Source organism: Eulemur rufifrons, chromosome 27 (assembly GCF_041146395.1).
Source record: "Eulemur rufifrons isolate Redbay chromosome 27, OSU_ERuf_1, whole genome shotgun sequence".
Taxonomy (NCBI): domain Eukaryota; kingdom Metazoa; phylum Chordata; class Mammalia; order Primates; family Lemuridae; genus Eulemur; species Eulemur rufifrons.
This window is the reverse complement of record NC_091009.1, coordinates 31590990-31611777: the sequence shown is the minus strand read 5'-3', so window position 1 is coordinate 31611777 and position 20788 is coordinate 31590990. Positions and strand designations below refer to the sequence as shown.

At 58.3% G+C, this 20788-nt stretch overlaps 1 protein-coding gene across 1 annotated transcript in view; it reads right to left on the bottom strand.

Annotated features, from left to right (window-relative positions):
* KIF21B (kinesin family member 21B) overlaps positions 1-20514 on the bottom strand; it is a 52156-nt gene extending 31642 nt beyond the window's left edge. Inside the window, exons 1-7 of the mRNA XM_069459512.1 lie at positions 20424-20514; positions 16891-16963; positions 16452-16613; positions 15334-16017; positions 14060-14344; positions 2398-2620; positions 1982-2164 (exon numbers count right to left, since the gene is read on the bottom strand). Coding sequence (XP_069315613.1) covers positions 1982-2164; positions 2398-2620; positions 14060-14344; positions 15334-16017; positions 16452-16613; positions 16891-16963; positions 20424-20514 — 1701 coding nt within the window. The remainder of the gene's footprint in view (positions 1-1981; positions 2165-2397; positions 2621-14059; positions 14345-15333; positions 16018-16451; positions 16614-16890; positions 16964-20423) is intronic.
* Between the last annotated feature and the right edge of the window lie 274 nt (positions 20515-20788).

The following is a 20788-nucleotide window of genomic DNA, read 5'->3' as shown; positions in this document are numbered from 1 at the left end:
CTCCCCAGGGAACCAGCACCCAGCAGCGCTCAGTCCCAGCGGGGGCCTAAGGACCTAAAGGGGACACGGGTCCTAAGTGTAGATGAGGAAGATACGACCATCATGTGGGCAGATCCTACTACATTACCGGGCTAGGAAAGCGGGGACAGGGATGTGATTCCAACGAGGGAGGACAGAGACAGACTCGGCAGAGACCAGGGGAGCCTCGTCCTGATTCCGACAGTCCCTGGGGGTTGGGGTGATGACAGGCTGCCCGTGGGGGAAGGACGTGCTGTGTGCCTTGCCTACGCTCAGGGGGGAGGTGGGCAGGGAGAGTGCGCCACGGTGGCCCAGCTCCTGGGAAGTGCCTGGGGAGACCACAAGGTGCGGTGACCTGGCCAGAGCAGTCACCCCATTTCAGACACTCTCAGCATGGGGAATGCTGTGTCTGGAACCGCTGGCCAGGAAAGCTTCACCTGCTGAAGGCCTGGGATGTTCAAAAGGCAGGAGCTAGGGTTGGGGGTCGGGAAAAGGGACGGGGCAGCTGGAACAGCAGCCAAGAGAACGCCGTGGGGCCAGGGGGGCACTGCGGCCTCAGACATCCGAGGCTTTGATGCCCTTACGGGGACGGAAATATCCCACAGGAAGGGGAAGAGGAAACGGAAGGGAGAGTGCAGATGGGGGCCACGGTGTGTGTCTGTCTGTCTGTCTGTCTGTCTGTGTTGGGACAGACACACTGCATCATTTGACCTCTTGCGGCTCACTGTTTGGTGTTGATTTTCTAGGAACTAGGCTGCTCTTTGAGGATTTCCATGGCAACAGGATGAAGAAGGGAGGAAAACAAAGCGGTAAGACAGAAAAGCTTATATAGATACACAAACAGCAGCGCGCGCGCGCACACACACACACACACACACGCACACATTTGCACACAGGCAGTCTGTTTACCAGAAGCAAAAGTCCAGACGAGCAAAGGAACACTCCCAAGTCTAAAATATGGGGTAGTTGGGTACCCTACGGAGACAGCAGCTGCCCTGGGTACCGACGAGGGAATAACTGCGGTTCGGTAGGCGGGGGGTGTGGCACGAGAAGGCCCACAGAGGGCTGAGGCCATATCCTCCCTACAGGACAACCAGGGTGCAATCAGAGGGTCACGGTTTTGGAGCCCAGGATGGCTCCAAACCCAGCAAATGCCCCAGAGCTGCAGTCCAGGGTTGGAGTTGTAGATGCCAATAATTGGAGCTGCCCACCCAAGTGTCCTGGAGGGGGAGCCGGGTGAAGTCAGGCTCTCATGAGAAATATCCAGGTCTGCCTGCCTTCCTAGAACTCCTCCGAGACAGGCCCTTTACAGGTGGGGCTCCCACCTCTGAGCTACTGAGCTGGGGCCCAGAACAGGCCCAAAGGGCAAGAGCCTAGAGGCCCGCTCCACCTCTAAAGCCCCTGGCTGCCACCGTTCCAGACCTGACATTCTCCCAGAGAAAGGCCACTTCTGGAGGACCTTTCTGCCCACAGGTCAGAGAAGCAGCATGCCAGGGAGGCCCAGCCTCCTGGAGAAAAGCATCTCAGCCAGAAAGGGACAGGACAGGCCACGCTGAGGCTTAGGAGGGACCCAGAGAAGGCCAGAAGGGAGAGAACCAGAGTTCTCACTACGCGCCAGGCCTATGCTTCCATGTCACCCTCACGAAATCCCTGATGGAACAGACATCACCCCCACTTTGCAGACGAGGCTCTGAGTAGGTCACGTGGCTAAGAAGCGTCAGAGCTAGAATCAGTCAGGGTCTGAAAGGATCTTACAGGTCATCCACTCAAGCCCCACCTGATGCAGGAGACCCCTTCAGAGTGTCCCAGCAACTGCTCCTCCAGCCCCTGCCTGCATAGTTCCAGCAGGGAACCCATCACCTGTAGATGCCCCCATGGCTCCCTAGTGCTGGGGGAAGGCCCAGCTCCCGTGGCCTTGCGGTCCACCAAGTTTCCCCCCTGCCACCCTGCGAGACCAGGGTACCTCCAGGAACTGAGCGCTGACTTTGAATTCAGGCCCGGCCAGGCCCTGCTCCTGCGCCCGACGCTTGCGCTCGGCGATGCCCCCAAAGAGGTGGGCGATGGCCCTCGGGATGATGCCCTGCTCCTCCTCCGACATCGCCATGTCGAAGCCAGTGCCCATAGTGTACGTCTTCCCGGCGCCCGTCTGCATTGGCAAAGAGAGACGGAGGGTGTCACCAGCCCCTTTCTGGGTCCCAAAGCCACACCCAGGTGAAGTCTCTTAGGGGCCACCCTCTGCCAACCAGCGGCATGGCAGCATCCTCAGACAACACACAGAACTACGCAGCTGGGTCTCAACTGCTCTGAAGGAAGAGCTGTCCCCCCATCAGGTGGGGGGACCAAGGCTGGAGTGGCCGTGGCTGGGTGGAGGTGGCTTACCTGCCCGTAGGCCAGCACTGTGGCATTGTAGCCCTCGAAGCAGCCCTCAATGAGCTTATTCACACAGGTTGAATAGATCTGTTCTTGCCAGGTGTCCAGGTCGAAGACAAAGTCATAGGTGAAGGCCTTGTCCTTCCCCAGGAGGACCTGGGGCTCCCCCGGGGTAACAGAGGTACAGATGTGACAGCCCTCAATCTTCTCCTTCGATAGCTGCGGCCGGATCCTGCCCAAGACGGGGAGAGCCCTGGGTCAGGCTCAGCTTGGGGGTAGGGCTGCCACAGGACCTGCCCTTGCGTGGCCTGTCAAGCTTCCCCTCCCCCACAGCCCAGAGGGGAAGGAAGGAAGATTAGGAGCCCCCCAGAGGACATGGGCAACTTTTGTCATGCAATAATAGCAATAATCTCATCACCAAAACAGCAGTTGCTAACATTTACTGAGCACTCTGTATGTGAGATCTGTGTTCAAAGTATTTCACGTAAATAAATCCATGTATTCTTTCCTATAAGCCTGTGAGGCACTTATTATTTGCCTAATTTTACAGATAAGAGAACTGAAAGCTGAGAGTGTAAATGACTTGCCCGAGTGACAGAGCTAAATCCAGGTCTGTGTGACATAAATGCACACACTCCTGATTGGACCGGAGCCCTGGAAACCAGCTTCTGCTCCACAGAGAGAAGGCAGCTTGCCCACGTGTGGGGAGACAGCGCTCAGGGCCAGGGTGGGGAAGAGAGGGACAGGCCTGGGTGCTCCCCGGAGTTCTGGACCACACTCCCCAGAGCCAGGACTAAGCTCTAGAGGGGGCCAGAGCCTCTGCCAAGGCCTGTGGGGGCTACAAGGGTCGTCCAGCCCAGAAGCCCCCTTGCCAGATGCCAAAGCCTGGTAGACATTCTGGGTACGAGCTCTAGTTCCTTTCCAGGAGCTGAGGGGCCAGACCAAGTCCAACGCTGGCTGACCAGGGCAAGCCAAAAATTTCCTGCAAAGAGCAGGGACCTTTAGCAAGGGACACCACGCCAGCCACAGCGTGGGCCCCTGTGCCAGATCCTGGCGGTTCTCCTGTAATGAGGAGGAAACGTGGCATCAGGACTGCGTGGGGAGCCAGCCATGGACAGGACTGTCTCCATCCAGCCGCCCCTTCTTCCCTCTTCCAACCAGCCATCACCATGACGAGGTCCCCATGGCAACCAAGCACAAGTCCGTGAGCATGCGTGTGTCGGGATTGGCAGAAGGCACCCCCCAACACCCTACAGTAAAAGGGAGGTGGGTCAGGCTGTCATGCCCATGAGCTCACGAGAGCCAGCCCGTCCGCGGCACTCACAATGGCTGCTTGTCAGGCTCCCTCTCCCTAAGCCAACATTCACCAAGAGAAGAAAGAATGCCAGGGCCCAGGCCAGCACCCACCCAGGGCCTAGAGGCGCCTAGCCACAGAGCCCAGAGCCTCCAAGTCGCCATCCTGTCTCTGTCCCCGGCTGCCCCGGCCCCCAAGGCCCATTCAGCGCTGCAGGCCAGGGAAGGTGCTCACCTGAGTCTCCTCCCTGCACTTGGCTGGGAGGGGATTCCCGGGGGCTGGGGACGTGGGGGAATGCCTGGGGGCAGGAGCTGGGGCGAGCGACAGCAGGCCTAGTTCCTACTCATAGATGGGAGCCTGCGCTTTCTTCAGAAGTGCTTTCCCTGGGGTGCAAACACGTCCTCAGGGGTCAGTGGCTCTCCCTCGAAAGGAATGGAAGCCCAAGGTTACCGCCCTTACCCAGCTGTGCTGGGCCACGTTGGAATGGGAGCCAGCTTCTCAGTCTCCCACCTGAAAGGAACTGGCTTCTGACTGGGAGGGGAACGGCTGATGCCTGCTCATCCCTCTGCACCTGTAGACCTGCAACTCGAGCCCCCAGGAAGAGCTCAGGGCCAGCAAGACCCCACCCCACTTCCACCCACCTCTACCACCAGCGATGGACCTGCACACACTGAGCCCTCGCCACACGCCAGGCCGTATCCGACGTGCCAGCGCTGCGAGGGAAGCACTGCGCCCTCGTGCCTAGGCGAGGGAGCCGAGCTGGTGCTCAGCCAGAGTCGCAGACAGTAAGGGCTGGAACCCAGGCCGTCTGTGCACGCTGCCTCTTCCATGTCCTGAACTACACTGTCTCTAAGGAGCAGGCCCAGAGTGCCAAGGGACAAGAACATCTCACAGATGCAGGGAGAGCGAGCAGGCAGCAGCCTCGGAGGAAGGGGTGCGGCACTGCTCACAGGTACCAGACAGGAATCTGGAGCTCCGGTTCTCAGACCTGGCTCTGTCCCTGGGCCTGTGTGGACCCAAAACCAAACAATTCCTCCCAGGGCATCCAGGTGCTTCCAGGTGAACCAAAGGTCTGGCCCGGCAGCCTCTGAGCACCCGCTCTGTTGGCTAGCACCAGCTCCCGAAGACGCCCTCCCTACCACGTGGCTGCCTGCAGTGGGATTTCTGGATTCAATTCAAATACCATTTAATTACCGTAGGCAGATGGCAATGCTGGCGATTGGAGGGAAATCGAATCAGCATCCCCGGAGACAGGGGGAGCACGGGAGGGGGAGCAGCAGCTCTGCTTGTCAGAGCCCTTCAATGAGAGGGGCAGCTTCTCCTTCAGCAACTGGGCCCCAGACTACCCGGGGAGCCCGCCTGCCAGGAATGAGAGAGCGGGCAGAGGCCAGTCCAGGAAAGACGATGCAGAGGAGGGGACCCTGGGGTTTTAGGGTCCAGGAGTTGTACAGTCAGTCATTTACCCTGGGACCCTTCGTTGGTGCAGAGAGAGCCCTCTGGCCTCAGGCTTCCCATTCTAAGCACCAGAGTGCTTTGCCAGGGTACAGGTGGGTGTGCAGTGTTACCCAGAGGTAGAGACAACAGCTGGGAGGAAGACGACATGGATGAGTCACTAATTCCCAAAGCAAATGGCCTAGAAGAGGGAGACAGTGTTAGTCTCAGGAATGGGGACTGAATGAGTGACTGGAGGTAGAAGCAAAGAACTAAGATTCCACGACGCGCTGTGTGTGTGCTAGCGCCGGGCCCCGCCCCCTCCACAGACGGCCTGATTTAAGTGATGCTATGAGCTATGGATTGCAATCCCCATCCTCCAGAAAGGAAAGTTGAGGCTTGAAGTGGTTCCGTCACACACAGTAAACACAGTGAAGCTGGGCACCAGTTCCAGCTCTGCCCTTGCACGTCCCCGGCTGCCCCATACTGGAAAACGCTCAAACCCCAAAATCGCTGAATAAACTTCACCCACAGCACCCTCACAGCCAGGGAGGCTCTCTGGACGGAGTCCCGAATGTCCGCTCACGCATGCAAGCCGCAGACACGCTGCCTGGCCCGTGGAGAGTTCAAACCCGCGCCCCACAGGCAGGACACCAGAGGGCCGGGGGAGAGGAGACCAGGGTCCTGGTCCAGCCTCTGCCCCGGCCCTCTGTGCCTCTGAGCCTCTGCTTTCTCCTGGGCTATCCAGGTGCTCTCTTCCCAGTGTTCACTTTCTAAGAACTCCATCACCCTCCCCGCCAGCAGCCTCTTCTCCGGGCCCCACCCTGAGTGAGGCTGTGGGCTGTCCTCGCAGTGGCAGTGGCCCACTTGGCCACAAAGGGAAGGAAGAAATTTCCCATCATAGCAGGGTGGCAAGGGTTGCAACCACTCACAGCCCTCTTCCTCCCTGGGGGCATGGAGAGGGGTCAGGGGGCAGTCTCTAGGGTCTCCCAAGGAAACCATGGCCCCTAGGGGCTGCGAACCAGAGCCAGGACTAAGGCGAGGCAAGTGAGGCATTTGTGTTAAGTACAAAATTGAAGGAGGCAAGAAAAAACTCAGCAATCAAGATAAATGATAATACAATATTCAAAACATGAAATTGTCAAAGTAGGGCCCATAGGCCAGCTGCCTGATTATATCAAGAAACATCCAGTGTCATTTCTGCCCAGGGACATTCCGAATCTCACCCTGGGGCATCCCACCCCAAGCCCCACCCCTCCCAGCCTCCCCCATCCCTTCTCTCGGGCTCTGCAGGGAGGGACAGCCCCGCTCAGAAAGGCCCCCGGAATCTCCCGGAACAGAGCCCGGCCTATGTGCCACTTGGCAACCCCCAGGCTGAGCGCGGGTGAGCGCGGGCACCAGGGCGAAGAGAAAGGGCCCCGGGCTTTTCAGAGGCAGAGTCTGGTACTGGCAGCGAGGAGCTTCCTCTGTTCACAATTGAGAGGAGCGGGCATGATGGGGGAAGCCGCCCCCCACCCCGGAGAAACGCGCGGGGCGAGCCCCTCCTCCCCGGCCGACCCCGCCGCTCAGTGCCCGCCGGGGCGGCGGGACAAAGGCGGCAAGTCGGAGCCCAGAGCTGCGGGAAGAGCTGAGCTCAGCGGTTCTGCGGCTCTTTGGGGAGCCAGGAGGGCGGAAGGGGAGGACAGAGGCGACAGGGAGGGGGCAGGCCAGGGGATGCTGAGACTGCCAAGGAGAGAAAACGCTGCAAAGGGTACCGGCCGCGCACATCCGGGCACGTGCCAGGAGCCCCGCGGTTTAGCGGGGAGGGTGGCGCTGGCCCCACCCGCCTCACGCCCAGTCCTCAGTGACGTCACACGAAGCTGGCCAATCACCCTGCCCAGGAGCTCCGTCCAGTGACCTTGGGCTCCTAGAGGTTGTCCCAGCTTCTTAGGTGAAATTAAGTCCCACCCAATCAGCTGGCTAGGGCCCCTCCCAGAGTGTCTGACCCGCCCCCCCAAATCTTTACCCTTAGGCCCCTAGGGGTGCAGCCCCAGGCTTTCCACTAGAAGGGTTTTACTTCTCACTGATAGGAGGTGACAGGCAGTGATATTAAAATAACTAACCAAGAACTGTTCCAGAATCCAAGAAAATCCTTACCCAGGTGTGGTGAGCGGTCTGTGAAGCCTGATGCCCTGGAACCCCACGTCACCTTGGCTTACTGAACTCCTTCAGTTAATGACAACCGCCGCACTCACGGAGCAAGGCTGCCTCTAGCTAGACACTGTCTAGGATGCTCTGCCCACATTAGGTCATTCCTTACATTATTTCGTCCTAAAGTGGCTATTTTTGCCCTTAATTTACAAATGAAGGATCACAGAGAAATTAAGTAACTTGGTTCAAGGCCACAAAGCTGGTATGTGACAAGGTCTTCCCCTTTCCTGGCCATCAGCCCTGAAGATCCCACCCAGAGCAGAGGTGGGGAGAACTAGCATCCATGCAAATTCGCACTTCAGGGACTTCCAGGCTGGGAGACACCCTCTCTCACAGCCCTACCTCAAAGGCTTTGAAAAGAGCCAGAGATCTAGACTAGAATCACTCCTTGAATGGCCAAAATAACTAACAGGACCAGTCTCTTCGGAAAAGGCCTGGAGGGCTAAAAACACATCTGCTCTTTTCTCCCACAAGACCCCTGCCTTCCTGGAATCCTGAAAAGGAGCCCCCAGAGGCCAGCGGGGACAGCAGACGGAGGGACTGCAAAGTCAGGAAGCTCATCATCCTCTCTCTGGGAGTGCTGCTCCCAAGCTCAAGGGGGAAAGCGATGTCTGCCCAGATTTCAGAACTCTTCTAGTGCCCAGCCCCAAATGGGCACACCTGGCTCCAACCACAGGCAGCAGGGCAGAGCAGGGGTCAAGCGGTTACATCTTCTGTGGTGGAAATGTGTGTGTGTGTGTGTGTGTGTGTGTACGAGCATAGGGGGACATGGGAGGAGCCCCATGATCTCTAGTCTGCCTGACATACGGGGTCACTTAGCCATGCTGTGACCTGCCAGGTACCAGCTCTTCCTCATCAGTGACAGGGCAAGATCAAAGGGGAACCCAGCTACAGCAGGAGGGATTTAGATACGCCAGCAGAAAGAACTTCCTGCCTGCCATGACTGTTAAACCCGGGAAAGGGGAGCCTGGAGGAGTCTGGAATCTTCTTCCTCAGAAATCACTTGTCACCGATAGTCATTGATATCACTTCTGCCTCCTTCTGCATTCTGCATTCTCCGCCACCCAGGCCCCATCTGATAAGGATACCACCTAATCCTTTAGAAGGCCTACGTGCCAAGCTCTTTGATGCGATGTATTATGACAACCCCGTGAAGCTGGGGACAGGTGAAGCTGGGGACAGGTGCCCCATTTTACTGAGGCTTGACAGGCGAAATTTAACAAGCCCAAAGTCACACAGTTTGCAATGGTGGAGATGAAATTCAAACCCAACCTGCCTGTGGCCAATCCTGCTGCACCCCCCAAGCAACTCTGCACCAGGGCAGGAAAGAGGTCGGCCTGGAGAAAAACAATCCCCTCACAGAATCTCCTGGACTGATCCTACTGACAGCTGCTAGCAGTGCCACGAGCTGTTGGGAAAGCATTTTCCCCATTTTGTAGCTAAGAAAGCCGAAGCCTAGAGCATGGGGACGTATGGAGCCGGGAACCCAAGGGGCTGCTTCCCTGCCAGAGGAAGGAGGCTCTCCTCTGCAGCAGAAAGAGGACGTCAACACCCCCACTTTAATGAGCATCCCCTCCTCCTCCTCCTCCCCATGGCAGCCTGCCAGCTCTGGAAGGCGGCTGGAAGCAAAATCCCTGCTCTCTCAGGGGAGTCTGGCTCCCAGCTACCCAGGGGCTTTTGGCAGACTGAGCCCAGACAAGGCTTCTTCCCACAGAGGCCACTCTTCTCTAAAACAGGGTGGCAAGATCCAGTTTGGGGTGCTGGCCCTTTTAGCTGCAGGGGTACAGTGTAGGGAGAGCCCGGCACCACCAGGGGCAGAGCCACCTGAGCCCTTGGACAACCAAAGGGTCTCGTTGCTCTCCCACTGCACCCTCTGCTGGCCCCTCAGAAGCTCCCCCAGCCCAGCCCTCTTGAGGCTGCCCTCAGGGAAGAGACCGGGACTGGCTCTGAACCCCCAAACAAGAAGGCTTTGTACTGCGGGGCCAAAGGGCATGGGTTTAGGAGGCCTGGAACAAGGGGTCTGTCAACCCTCTCTGCCTGACTTCTGCCCTCAAACATATTCCTGAGAGCACAAGGAGGGGGTGTGACACCCTAAGAAAACCTACAGGAGGCCTTGGGGTGTCAACGTGGGATGCCTGGCTTTCAGGACTCTGACCCTGCCCCTGCCCTGGACATGTCCTCGATCTTACAATGAATGGATGAACTTCAGTTCATCCAGAATCCTGGCCGCTGACTTAGTAATCTCTCGACTTCTCAGTAATGCCCCGGGGTCAGGCAGGCAAACAGGGGAGAGAGTGCTGCCCTGAGGCACCTTGAGGAGAGTCTTGCTGCCCATGGCCCTGCAGGGCATCAGGATGTCAGATGTGCCCAGAGGCACCACCCCCCCAGAAAGGCTGAAACCAGGCGTGGGGAGGAATCGGGCAAGCAAGTAGACTGGGGTGAGATGTCAGAAGCCAGGGGGTGGGTTTGCAGGGAGCTGAGGGCAGGGGCCACTCCTTGTCCTGAGCTGGACATACCCCCAGCCTGCCACTGCCGCATGGGCCTGGCTGTGAGTGGGAGCCAGGAGCTTCCAGAGCTACGGGTCTGACTCCTCCTTCTCTGGGGCCTGGGAAGAGGGGCAAGCCCAGCCCAGGGAAGAGCTGCTCAGCTGTGCTCCTGCATCACTCTCCCTGTCTCACCCCCATCTCGGGGCATCTGGCAGGGGTTTCCCATGACCTCCCGGGAGACAGGAGACTCTGCAGAGTCGGGCTTAACCCAGAGCCCAGAGCTGTGACGGCATTGGCATCGGCATCTGGTGGGGGACAGCTCAGTGGGGACTGGGCCCTGGGGACGTTCCTCTGCTGAGGAATGCAGAGCAACAGGCGGCTGGCTGGCTGTGGAGGGCAGTGAGCCTCTCCACCACACTGGCCCTGGTCCCCAGACCCCACTGCCAGCCTGCATGCAGGCCAGCTCTCCTCTATGCATCTTAACTTGGCCTCAGGTAGGACCAGCCGGCCTGGAGAAAGGACAGGGACTTCCACTGCTGCTCTGATGGTGACCTCCCCCGAAGAAGGCAGAGGAACAATGACTCAAACATCTGAGCACACAACCTCTTTTCCACACCCTGGAGCAGCTGGAGGTGAAAGAGAGCATCCTCCATAGAACAGGACATTACTGCTACCTGCCCTGGGGCTGCACAGCCCCTCCCACCGAGCTCCGCCCCCTCTCCATCTCCAGGGGGACGGAGAGAGCACACCAGTTCCAGCCCAGCTCCCCTCAGGGCAGAGAAGCAACCTCCTCCCCCAGCCCAGCACCCCCTCAGTGCCGCTCCAGCTGTTCTAAGAGGGAGGGGCACAGAAGACACTGCTTTCCTCCTTAACGTTCTCTATGTGCTTCTGTCTAGGGGGCAAAACGAGAGGCTAGGAGACCCAGGACACCTGGGGTTCTGCCCTTTGACTGGTGTGTGTGGGGAGGGGTGTCAAGAGGAGACGTGGGTGCCCCCAGAACTTCCTGCCCTAGAGAGTGGCAAGGTGGAACTCAGGCAGGAAAACAAATGCCAGGGAAGGCTGCACGGATCTAAGAAAGGGAGAATGGGGGTGGGGAGGGAGAAGTGCTTCAAACAAAAGGGAACAGCATGGATCCAGGAGCTAGGACCGCAGTGGTGAGGCAGCGATCCCATAAAGGAAAATACGGGCAGCCTCACCCCTGCCACGTACCTGCACAGCACTGGGCCTTCCCACGCCCACGCACATGGGGAGCCACTGTGTGTGGTAAAGCATTCGAAGAAACTGAGGCACACAGACTGCAAGCACAGAGCTAATTAGCAGGTGAATTAGGAGGCAGCTTAGAGCAGTACGAGCAGCACGTGCTGGGAAGTGAGAGTGCTCTGGGTTCAAATCCAGACCCCTCCTTTTCCTGCCTGTGTTGCGCATCTACACGACAGGACTAACGTTGGTCCCCTGGCAGGTTTGATGGGCTACGGCGCACAGTGTCCAATAATCACAGTGCTTAGCCAGCTCTTGGTTCAGACTCCTCCTACCACGAGGTTCTTTCTGCTCTTAATTAGTTAATTAATTAAAGGGTTGGAGGTGAATTCAGTTTATCTAATAGTTCACTATAGCTTTACCCGGAGAGACACCTCTCAGGCCCACCAAGGTTGGGGCTTATTTTTAAAACATTTTATTTATACTCAACTCCTCAGGAGTCTACCCTGCATGTTGTTCCCTCCCAGGATTATATGTCTTCTACTTCATTCAACCACTGCTCTTCACCAACGAACCAGAACAAACCAGCTGTTCCCATTCTCCAGTGGGTAAAACTGAGGCCCAGCAGGACAAACTGGGAAGGGACCCCGTGACGCAGCCAATGGATGAACTGCCTGGCCTCAGCTGGCCGCGGCTGCCGCCCTGCCCTTTGCTCCCAGAGCGTCTGAGTGAGGGTGCCTACCACTTCCTCCGCCCCACCCCACCTCCACTGGGAGGTTTTCAAAAGCTGAGATCCAATCAGGCGGGCTGCTGGGGTGGGGGAGGGGAGGTTTCTGGGGCTTGTGGTTACTACACTCCACTTCCTTGTGATGACATAAGCCCTATTTCTGCAGAAGGAGGCCACCACCAAGATTCTCAGGTCTCCACACAGCCCACATGAGGTCCCTTTTAGGCCTCAGTCTCCCAGATCTATAAACTGGACAGCATGGGACACAGGTGGCATTGACTGGCACTGACCGGCTTTGGGACTCAGAAGGCACCCCACATCCCCACCCCCACACAGTTTCTTCTGGCTTCTTCAGTCTGTCTCTCCCAACCCAGCGATGCTCTCGATTCACAATTCAGACAATCATTGACCAAGATTTCAGAGTAGTCTAGAACTCAGGAAATAACTACAGCAGGAGATCCCAAATAGCAAAGGGCATGGGTGCCCTCTAATACTGTCCCTTGGGTCCCCCATCCCCTCCCCAGCCCCTGCTCAACCCTGTAGTCTCAACGGCTGGATGTGGGCCTGGCCAAGGCACCTCCCCCTCCCCAGCAGACGAGGAAGGAAGCTCAGGGAAGCTGGGCAGAGATAAGGGGGAAGGGGTTGAGCAACACTGAGGGCTCCCCTCACGGCGGGGGCTCAGAGTTGGGGGCTTGAAAGGGGCTTAAATAAACTACCATGTGGCTTGGCTTCCTTCCCCAATTTTAACTTTGCCAACTTGCATTTCTTAATAGCTACACTCCTTCTCCCCCCATTTGTCAGGCCTGTGTTTCTACAGCCTGGGGCAGGTCACAGCTCAGCCTCACCTCTCTCTAGCCTTTACCTCCCCCCCAGGTAAAGGCCAGCTCTGGTCCAGCCCAGGAAGCTGAGAATCTTTATAGTACAAGGGGATTAATGGATAAAGGGATCACAGGGCAGGCTGAAGGGGCCGGCCTGGGAATCTCCTGGTGCAAAGCCGACTAGTCTGGGTATGGGGCAGACGGGCCAGACTCCAGCTACCTGGGGAGGCCACAGGGTGGGGCTTTGGGGGTCTACTCCCACCTGGGCCTTCCATTCTTATCCTGAAGCCCCAGGTCCTGAAAGTTTCCTTCTTTGCCTCTTCTGGAGGCCAGGCCTTCTCCGCAGCACAGCGCTCCTCAGACAGCAGCTTTGCTCCTCATCCCCAACACGTCACAGGGCCGAGAGCCCTGGGCTGGCACTTCTCACCTAGTCTAACAGCCCTGGGCCTCTCTCCCTACACCACACGCGGCAGACCAAGTCTGTCTCACTCCTGGCCTCCCAGTCTGAAGAGCTGGACTCCAGGGCTCACCACAAGTTATTCCCATGGGAATTCAGAAAGCACTTGGTTAGCTACAAGAAAGGACTTCCAGAGAGTCAGCAAGACAGCTGAACCTGGCAGGAGGTAGCGAGTGGGGCTGGGCTAGGCTCTAGGCAATCCCAAATCCCTGTCCTTCCCATAAGTGCCCTGCACTAGTGCAGCCCACCATCCAGTCTTTCAGGTGGGACAAGTGATTTCTAGGGGGTGGGGAGAGGAAGAAGAGTACCCAAAAGCAAGGAGAACTCCCCGCTACAACCTGTCACTAGCACCATCTGTTCCCCGTCCCAGCCCAGCGCAGCCCAGCCCTAGCCCAGTCGTATCCTCAGCTCTGTGATTAGAAACTGGGTTCTGTCCAGGCATTGTCTGCCTTCCACGGCCGGCTGCCCATTGAGGTCTGGCGTGTGCTGGGGCAGGAGGGGAGGAGTGGGTGGGGACCTCACCTTCCCAGAACCCCTGAAAGCCTGGCTCTTCTGATGCTCAAACCCCTTACTCCTGCATCCAGATCAGCAATGCAAGGCAAGGCATGGAGGCACCCAGACCCCACTTAGGGCAATCTGACCAGGAAGCAGCGATGACACACATCACCCTGAAGAACTGGATGCAGAGGGCAGGCACAATCCCTTCTCTGTGCAAAGGGTCCCGGGAACCTTCTGGTGGTGGTAGTGGGAAGGGAACACCAGCTTTTCCTCACTCTTCTACACAAGGTGCCAATCCCATAAGCCTCCCCAGGTGGAAGCCTCACACCTTACCATGCCCCCCAGTCCAGACCAGGGACCCTGAACAGAGGTGGGGGGGTTGCTTGGCTCTGTTCTGCAAGATGGAGTCTAAAGGAAAGCCCCCTGTGGAAGGGGCACCCCAAGCTCCTTCCTTCCCAGGCCTGGTTCACAATGGGTGGGGGCCAGACCGTCAAATTTCCCTTTTATGGTGTTCTCGGACTCTCCCAATCTGCCTCTGATGCCATATTTACATTTCTCACTCCCACCCCTCACCCATGGTCCCCCCTCCCTCGACCTACGCTGGATCCTGCAGCAATGTCAGCCCCAGCGGCAGCCTGGCCCCGCCCCAGCCAGCCCACCAGGCACCTGCGGGGCTCCTCTTTGTCTCTCTGACTGTTCAGGGCCAGGAAGGCTGTGTTCAAGTGATGCTCCCAGTGCTGCCTGGGGTGCAAGGCTGGGGGTGCCTCAATCTCCCTCCCGCAACGCCAGCACTGATCAGCGGCCAGCTCCTCTTCTCTGGGCTGCAGAGGGCTGGCCAGGTGGCAGGGGGCATCTGCCCTGGAACAGGCAGGGAGAAGCTTTTCCATTGTCATCTCTGACCCTGCCTAGAACCAACTTCCTAGAACCCTTGCAATTTGGGTCACATGTGACCCAGGAGATCTAGAGACCTGTCTCAGAGACCTGTCCTAGACCTGAATGAACCCCTCCCACCAAACTCCCTCTCTCTCTCTCTCTCTCTCTCCAATCATACAGGGCTCGGGCAGAGATAGATGTTCCTGTCCGCATCCCTACCTCGGTGAAAGGTCCCAGATTGGCACTCTGCCACCAATACACCCCTCTCAAAGAGAAAAACCCAAAGCAAAAACTGGGAGAGGTGATGTGATGTAGAGCGTCTCCACCCAGCACAAAGAACACAGATGGTTCAACTTTGCAGCATTTCCTGCCCCTGCACCTCTGTGTACCCCTCCCAATAGCACCTACCCAGCCATGTCCTCTCCCCACCTCATTTCTGTTAGGATGTCACTTCGAGTGCCAGAGCTGTTGAGAACGGAACCCCAGGTAAGTCTATGCAGCCTCCCCCACTCGATTTTATCTGAGTGCCTGGGGATGGGGCATCCGTCACACCCTCCTGCCCTCTCGGAGGGTAGCACCTCAGACACACCTCTTCCTCCCTTCCCTGGTCCTATCTCCTCGTGGGACGGGACCAGCAGGATTCTCTCCAAAAGCCGCCGACTCCCCACAGAAGGCCAAGGCACCGTCCCAGCCCTTCCACGGGTCCCCGCACCCGATCTTTGTCTGCGGAACCGGCTCCGGAGCGGGTGCGCTGCCCTCGCTTGGGGGACCAAGAGCACAGAACCGGCCGCCTGGCGGAATGAGGGGAAATTCTCCCCTCCAGTGTCCCCGCAGGGGACAGCAGCCTCGTGGGGAGGCGAAGAGGAAACACACAGACGCTCCGGCCTGGGCCAGGGCTGGGTGTGAAATACCGGATTTCCTTGTTTATTCGATTTTCTGATCATTAAGGGCTCCCAAGGGGGGCCCGAAATTACCACCCAAACAAAGCCACCTTCCAGCGGTCCGCAGGGTCGCCACTCCCCTGCGGCAGCCGGGCCACGCGAGGCGCCCTCCGGCCCGGCCCCTCCCCCGGGCGTGCGGCTCCAGCACGAGCGGCGCCCGCGCCCCCGAACCCGAACCCACGCGAGACAAAGCCCGAGCCCTCCGCGCGCCCTTCGCCGCGGGCCCCTACCTGACGGCCACCTTGACGCAGCAGTCCCCCTGGCCGGCCATGGTGCCCGGGCGCTGCGGTCCCGGCGCGTTTCAGGGGCGGGGGTCCGCGGGCCAATGCCCGAGGCGGCGGCGGAGGCGGCGGGAGGCGGGGGCGCGGGCGCTGCCGGCGGGGGCTGCCGCGGCGGCCAGAGGTGACATGCTCGCGGGGACGGGCAGAGGGGTCACCCGCGGCCCGCCCCCCGGGGCTGGGTCCGCGCGCCTCCTCGCGCCATCGGGCGGCGGCGCCGAGCGAGCTGACAGCCGGCGGCGCGACCCGCCGCGCTCCACGGCGCCGCACGCGCGCACACACCTCCCGCCCGCCGCCGCGAACAAAGGGGGCGGGGGCCGAGCCGGCGCCGGCTCCGCCCCCGAGCCGCGCCGAGCCGCGCCGAGCCCGCGCCCGGCTCCGCCCCGTCCGGGAGCCACCAATCGAAGGCCCGAACGAGCAGCAGGGGCGGGACTTGCGCCTTTAAAGGGCCCTCTTGGCTCGCGTCCACCGGGTCGCTGGGTGGGGGGCGGGGCCGGCGGGGGTCTGGGGTGGGGGTGGGGGCGGGGGCGCGGGCTGAGGAGCGGACCACGCAGGAGCCTCGGCCGCTGGGGTCGCATAGCCTCGTCCTGAATGGGACCCTCACTTCATACGTGAGGAAACTGAGGCGCAGAGAGGGGAACTACTCAAGGTCACAGCCAGTCGGTGGCCGAGCGCGGCGACGAGCCCGGGGCTCCGGGCGGAGCGCTGCACTTCCAAGAGTCCCACAGCCATTAGCGGTTTATAGTTTGAAAGAACCAGGAAAGCTTCCTTCTGCGTTTATTCCAGTAAACTCGCCAACCTTATTGAAGGGGGTTCTCGCCAGCGCCTGACTGAAAGTCCCCCGCCTCGACCCTGCGGCACCTCACAGCTCACCGGGCTGATTCCCGGCCGGGCTCCTCGCCCAGGCCGGCCCCCTCCTGCCGGACCGCGTCCCGCTGACCTTTGTGACCCACACGTGACCCCGCCGAGCCTGGCTCCCGCTCTGCTGGTTGCGGCGGTCGGGGCAGAGGGTCGGGGTGGGAGGCCCGGGCTGCCCTGGGGGAGAGGAGGGAACAAAGGGGGCACTCAGTTCCAGGCACCTGGGGAGGGAGGCTGGGCCTCGAAGTGGGCGGGAAGGGAAGAAGGAGGGGACAGAAAGGGCTGGGAGGAGCCACTGATGCGGTGATGGAGGAGGAGACCAGTGCTGCAAAATCGCAGCCCCCTTTCCAGTCCGCCCCGCCTCCCTCCGAGCCAGACTCCACCTCCCTGCGCCCAACCCCCAACATTGGGGCCATTCACAGGGCCCCTCACTGGCCGCCCTCCCTTCCCTCACTGCACCCAGCTCCCTCCCCGGGAGTGGGCCCAAGAGGAGGACCAGCTGCAGCTCCAGATGTGGATGGAGATCGCTGGGGGAGGGGAGAAAAGGGAGTCTGACTCCAATCCACTTGCATCACCCTCAGATGATGACACCAAGTCAGAGATTTTGGCAAGGGTGTGAGTAGGGTCTGAGGATGCATCTGCTGGTGCCATCTTCCTCCCCTTCCCTCCCTCCCCCTCCCCCAGGGGCAACTGCTCCATCCAGTGGCTCAGATCTGGATGACAAAGATAACTCCAAGGGCAAATCAACACATCCTCCCGGTCCTCATGGCAAACAGGAAGAGTGCCACCAGCAGTGCCCCTGGGATGGGGGAGGGAGGAAGAGGTCCTGGTGCTATCCTGCACCTTTTACTGGCATTTGAACCTAGAGGAAGCTCTCCTTGGGGTCAGCGGATCACCCCTCCCAGAGCAGGAGGCTGGCAGAGGAGTCAGATCCTGGACATTCCCTCCCATCTCCAACCAAAATGGGAAGTGGGGGAGAGAATAACATGCATGGACCACCTATACAAAGTACTTTATGTGCGTATTCATTCTATTTCATTCCCATAACCTTGTGAGCTAGGCTTCAATATTGTCTTTCAATTTTGCAGACACTGAGTCTCACCCAGCATATTAGACTCAGGATTAGAACTCATGCATCTGGTTCCAGACTCCCCAGATCACCTTCAAGCAACTGACCAGAGGGAAGGAAGCTGAGCCGGCCCAGGCTTTTCCTCCAGGCACAGCAGGCTCCAGGTTTAGCCCTCCTGGATGATAATGCTGCATTTTGCAATGCTGCTACCCGCCCCCCCCCCATCTCTGGACTTCTCTGGGGCCCAGCTCTGGTTTCCTGCCTGCAGGAGGTCCCCTCTGACTTCTGACAGTAGGTGACCCTTCTGACTCACTCTTCTACTGCTGGGAAATGCCGCCAGAGCCGCTACCCACCCCCTCTACATCCCTCCAGGCCGCAGAGTGTTGAGCCAGGGGAAGTGGGGCAGCACAGAGGTTGGAAACACAGGCCTTGCAGAGGTCAGGGCCTCAGGACTTGGGCTACCCCAGCCACCCCACAGCACCCTCCTGGGCCACTTCTGCTGCCCAGAAGTGAGGAGGTAACTGGGCAGAGGCCGGATGGGTGGAAGCCAAGGTGGGAAAGAGGCTTAAACTGCAGCTTGAGGAGATCAGGTTAGATGGTCTGAGGGCTTCTGGGACAATCCCTGCCCTTTTCAGTAGTCTCTGTCCAGCTTCAACACAGCCGCTGCTGCTTCTCTCTGGTTGGTTCCCATGCCCGTCTCTCCCACCCCTTCTACGTCCATCCACCCTGCTGCTTTTCTTTCTTTCCCTCCTTCTCAAACCCTAAAGTTTCTCAGGATCAGCTGCCTATATGCATATCTCCCCCAGCCCCAGTGCTTTCCTCTCTGCCCACAGAAAGAAGCAAGCGTGCACGCACACGAGTTATCCCCAAGCCTCCTAACTGGACTGGGGTTTGAGCCCCTGTTCCAGTCCTGAGCTGAGGCCCTTTCCCCAGGTATCTTGGGGTCGCCATCATTTCTCCTGACAGGAGCTGTGGGCGTCTTGGCAGATGGGAGCCTGGGGGAGGTGTGGAGGGCCCTCTCCCAGGCAGGAAGCTCCCACGCTACTGTAGTTGAAATACTCCAGCAGTAACTTGGGGCAGCCATCTGGCCCAGAGCTCTCAGGCACGTCCCAGCTCTCAACAGCAACCCTATAGCAACAAATCAAAGCACCGAAGAGATACCTGTAGGCCCCAGAAATGTCTCTAAAGGTGGTGTGAACTTGAGCCCTCTTCTCTTTTATCTTCTGTGGGGTTAGCACTGGGCATTGGCATTTGCAAAAACTGTCTGAGATTTGATCTAAAGTTCTGAGGTGGAAGACACAGAGTTCCAGACCTCTAGTCCTAACGCCGAGCCCACTCCAGCAGCTGCGCTTAGTTCCAGGGGAGAACAGGCATAGCCCATCCTGCTGGCCGATTGGTCGGTCACACCCTCTAATGCCCACCTGGAGGCGGAGCCCCACAGAGGGTCTACTGGGGTGCAGACTCGGAAGCTCTTAGCCCAGGCACAGGTTCAGCCTGACTTCCTCTTTCACAGGAGGAGATAGCCTCAGCCACAGAGGAAACCAGAGTTTGTTATAAATAGCAAGGAAGGGAGAGAACTGCTATGGATTAGAAACACCCCATCAGTCTTAAAAAAAAAAAAACAACAAAAACAAAAACTATTTTTAGTGCTAAGTAATAATGAGGGTTTAATTATTACTCTGTATAACTTCAAACATGGGATCTTTATGCACTCTTCTACTTTGTGATGCTTTCTAATACAGTATTAGGGCCAAAGGCAAGAGCCAGTGTGAGTAATTCTCTGTGTCACCAAATCCTAGACTTAGAAGAAGCCATAAGATCATCTAGTACAGTCCTTTTATTTTCAAGTGAAGAAACTGAGGCTCAGAGAGGTAAAGGAACTCATCCAAAGTTGCACAGTGAGGCAGGGACTGAGCAGTGACCGAATACACAGTCCCTCCACTCCCAGGGCAGGGCAGTGTCCCCAGTAGCACGATAGGACCCAAAGGCCAAACATCTGAGATTGGGCTGTGGGTGAGTTTGTAGTCTGGATAAAAGTTAGGTCTCAATGAAATAACAAAAGACAGCCCCAAAACTGAAGTGGGGTCTTCTGAGTCGCAGAGAACCGGGTTCAAATCCCAGCTCTGCCACTTACTAGCTGTGTCACCCTGGGCTGTTACGTGACTACTCCAGGCATCAGCCCCACATCTCAGAATGAGGATAATCCCGCTCGCCTCATCACAGGACTATTATGAGGCTGAAATGAGGAAACCCGGGTCGCGCATCCAGCACAGTGATCAGCACAGAATAGATGTTCATTTCCTTCACGTTTCCCTTAATTCCCCATCCCTTCTTCAATGGGCTCCTATCCTCTAAGCGAGCAGAAGGGCGGATTTGTCATTAAGTAGTCACATGAGGGAGAGGACTTCTCAGAGATGGGTGTGAACAGGCTGGGGGAGGGTGGAGGTCACAGCAATGAGACTGGCCTGGCCCAAGTGGTCAGTGTGGGATCTGAAGGCTGGGAGAAGACAGATTTCAGAAAATTACCCTCCGCTGCTGCCCGCTCCGTGCTGGGGCCTCGGGATTCAGGGCGAGCGTTTGCAGAGGAGGGAGACTTGGCTGGCTGCGTCCTCACTGCACACAAACCCCTGGTCTCGGCCTCACCAGGGGCTGCCTGGAAGGGGATCTAAGTTTATTACCCGCGTGCTTCAGGGTGCCAAGGGCATTACGTAAGTCCTGCAGTCCTCACAGCAGTCTGTGGGGTAAATACTATTGTTGTCCCCATTTTGCAGAAGAGGAAATGGGCTCGAAGTTCACTTGGCCAGTGCAGTAGTCATTAGAGCTGTTTGCCAAACATTTCCAGCTCTCTGCCTCCTGGCACGAGGCAGGGCTGCATGTCCTCCTTCTCCTCTGGTGGCAGCTGTGGCCATGCAGCTTACGGTAACCGATGAAGGGTGGCAGAAGGGCTGTGTGGCACCTCTGGGTGGAGGCTTTCAGACTCACTGGCACCCTCACACCTATGCTGCTCATAGGGCGTAAATGAGAAATAAACTTCTATTGTGTTAAGCCACTGAACCTCTGGGTTGTGCAGCCTTGGGGCCTCATGGGGCCTTCTGGATCCTTGAGTGAGGCCTTTTGAATGAATCCAAATTTTATGGAACAAATCCTGTAATAAACAGATTTGTTCTGTGAAGTTTGGCTTCAGTTGAGGGGCCGCACTTGGGGATCTGGAGGGCCACGTGTGGCCCTGTGGCTGCAGGTTCCCCACCCCTGACTGGGGCAGAGCCAGAATTCAGAGCCTGGT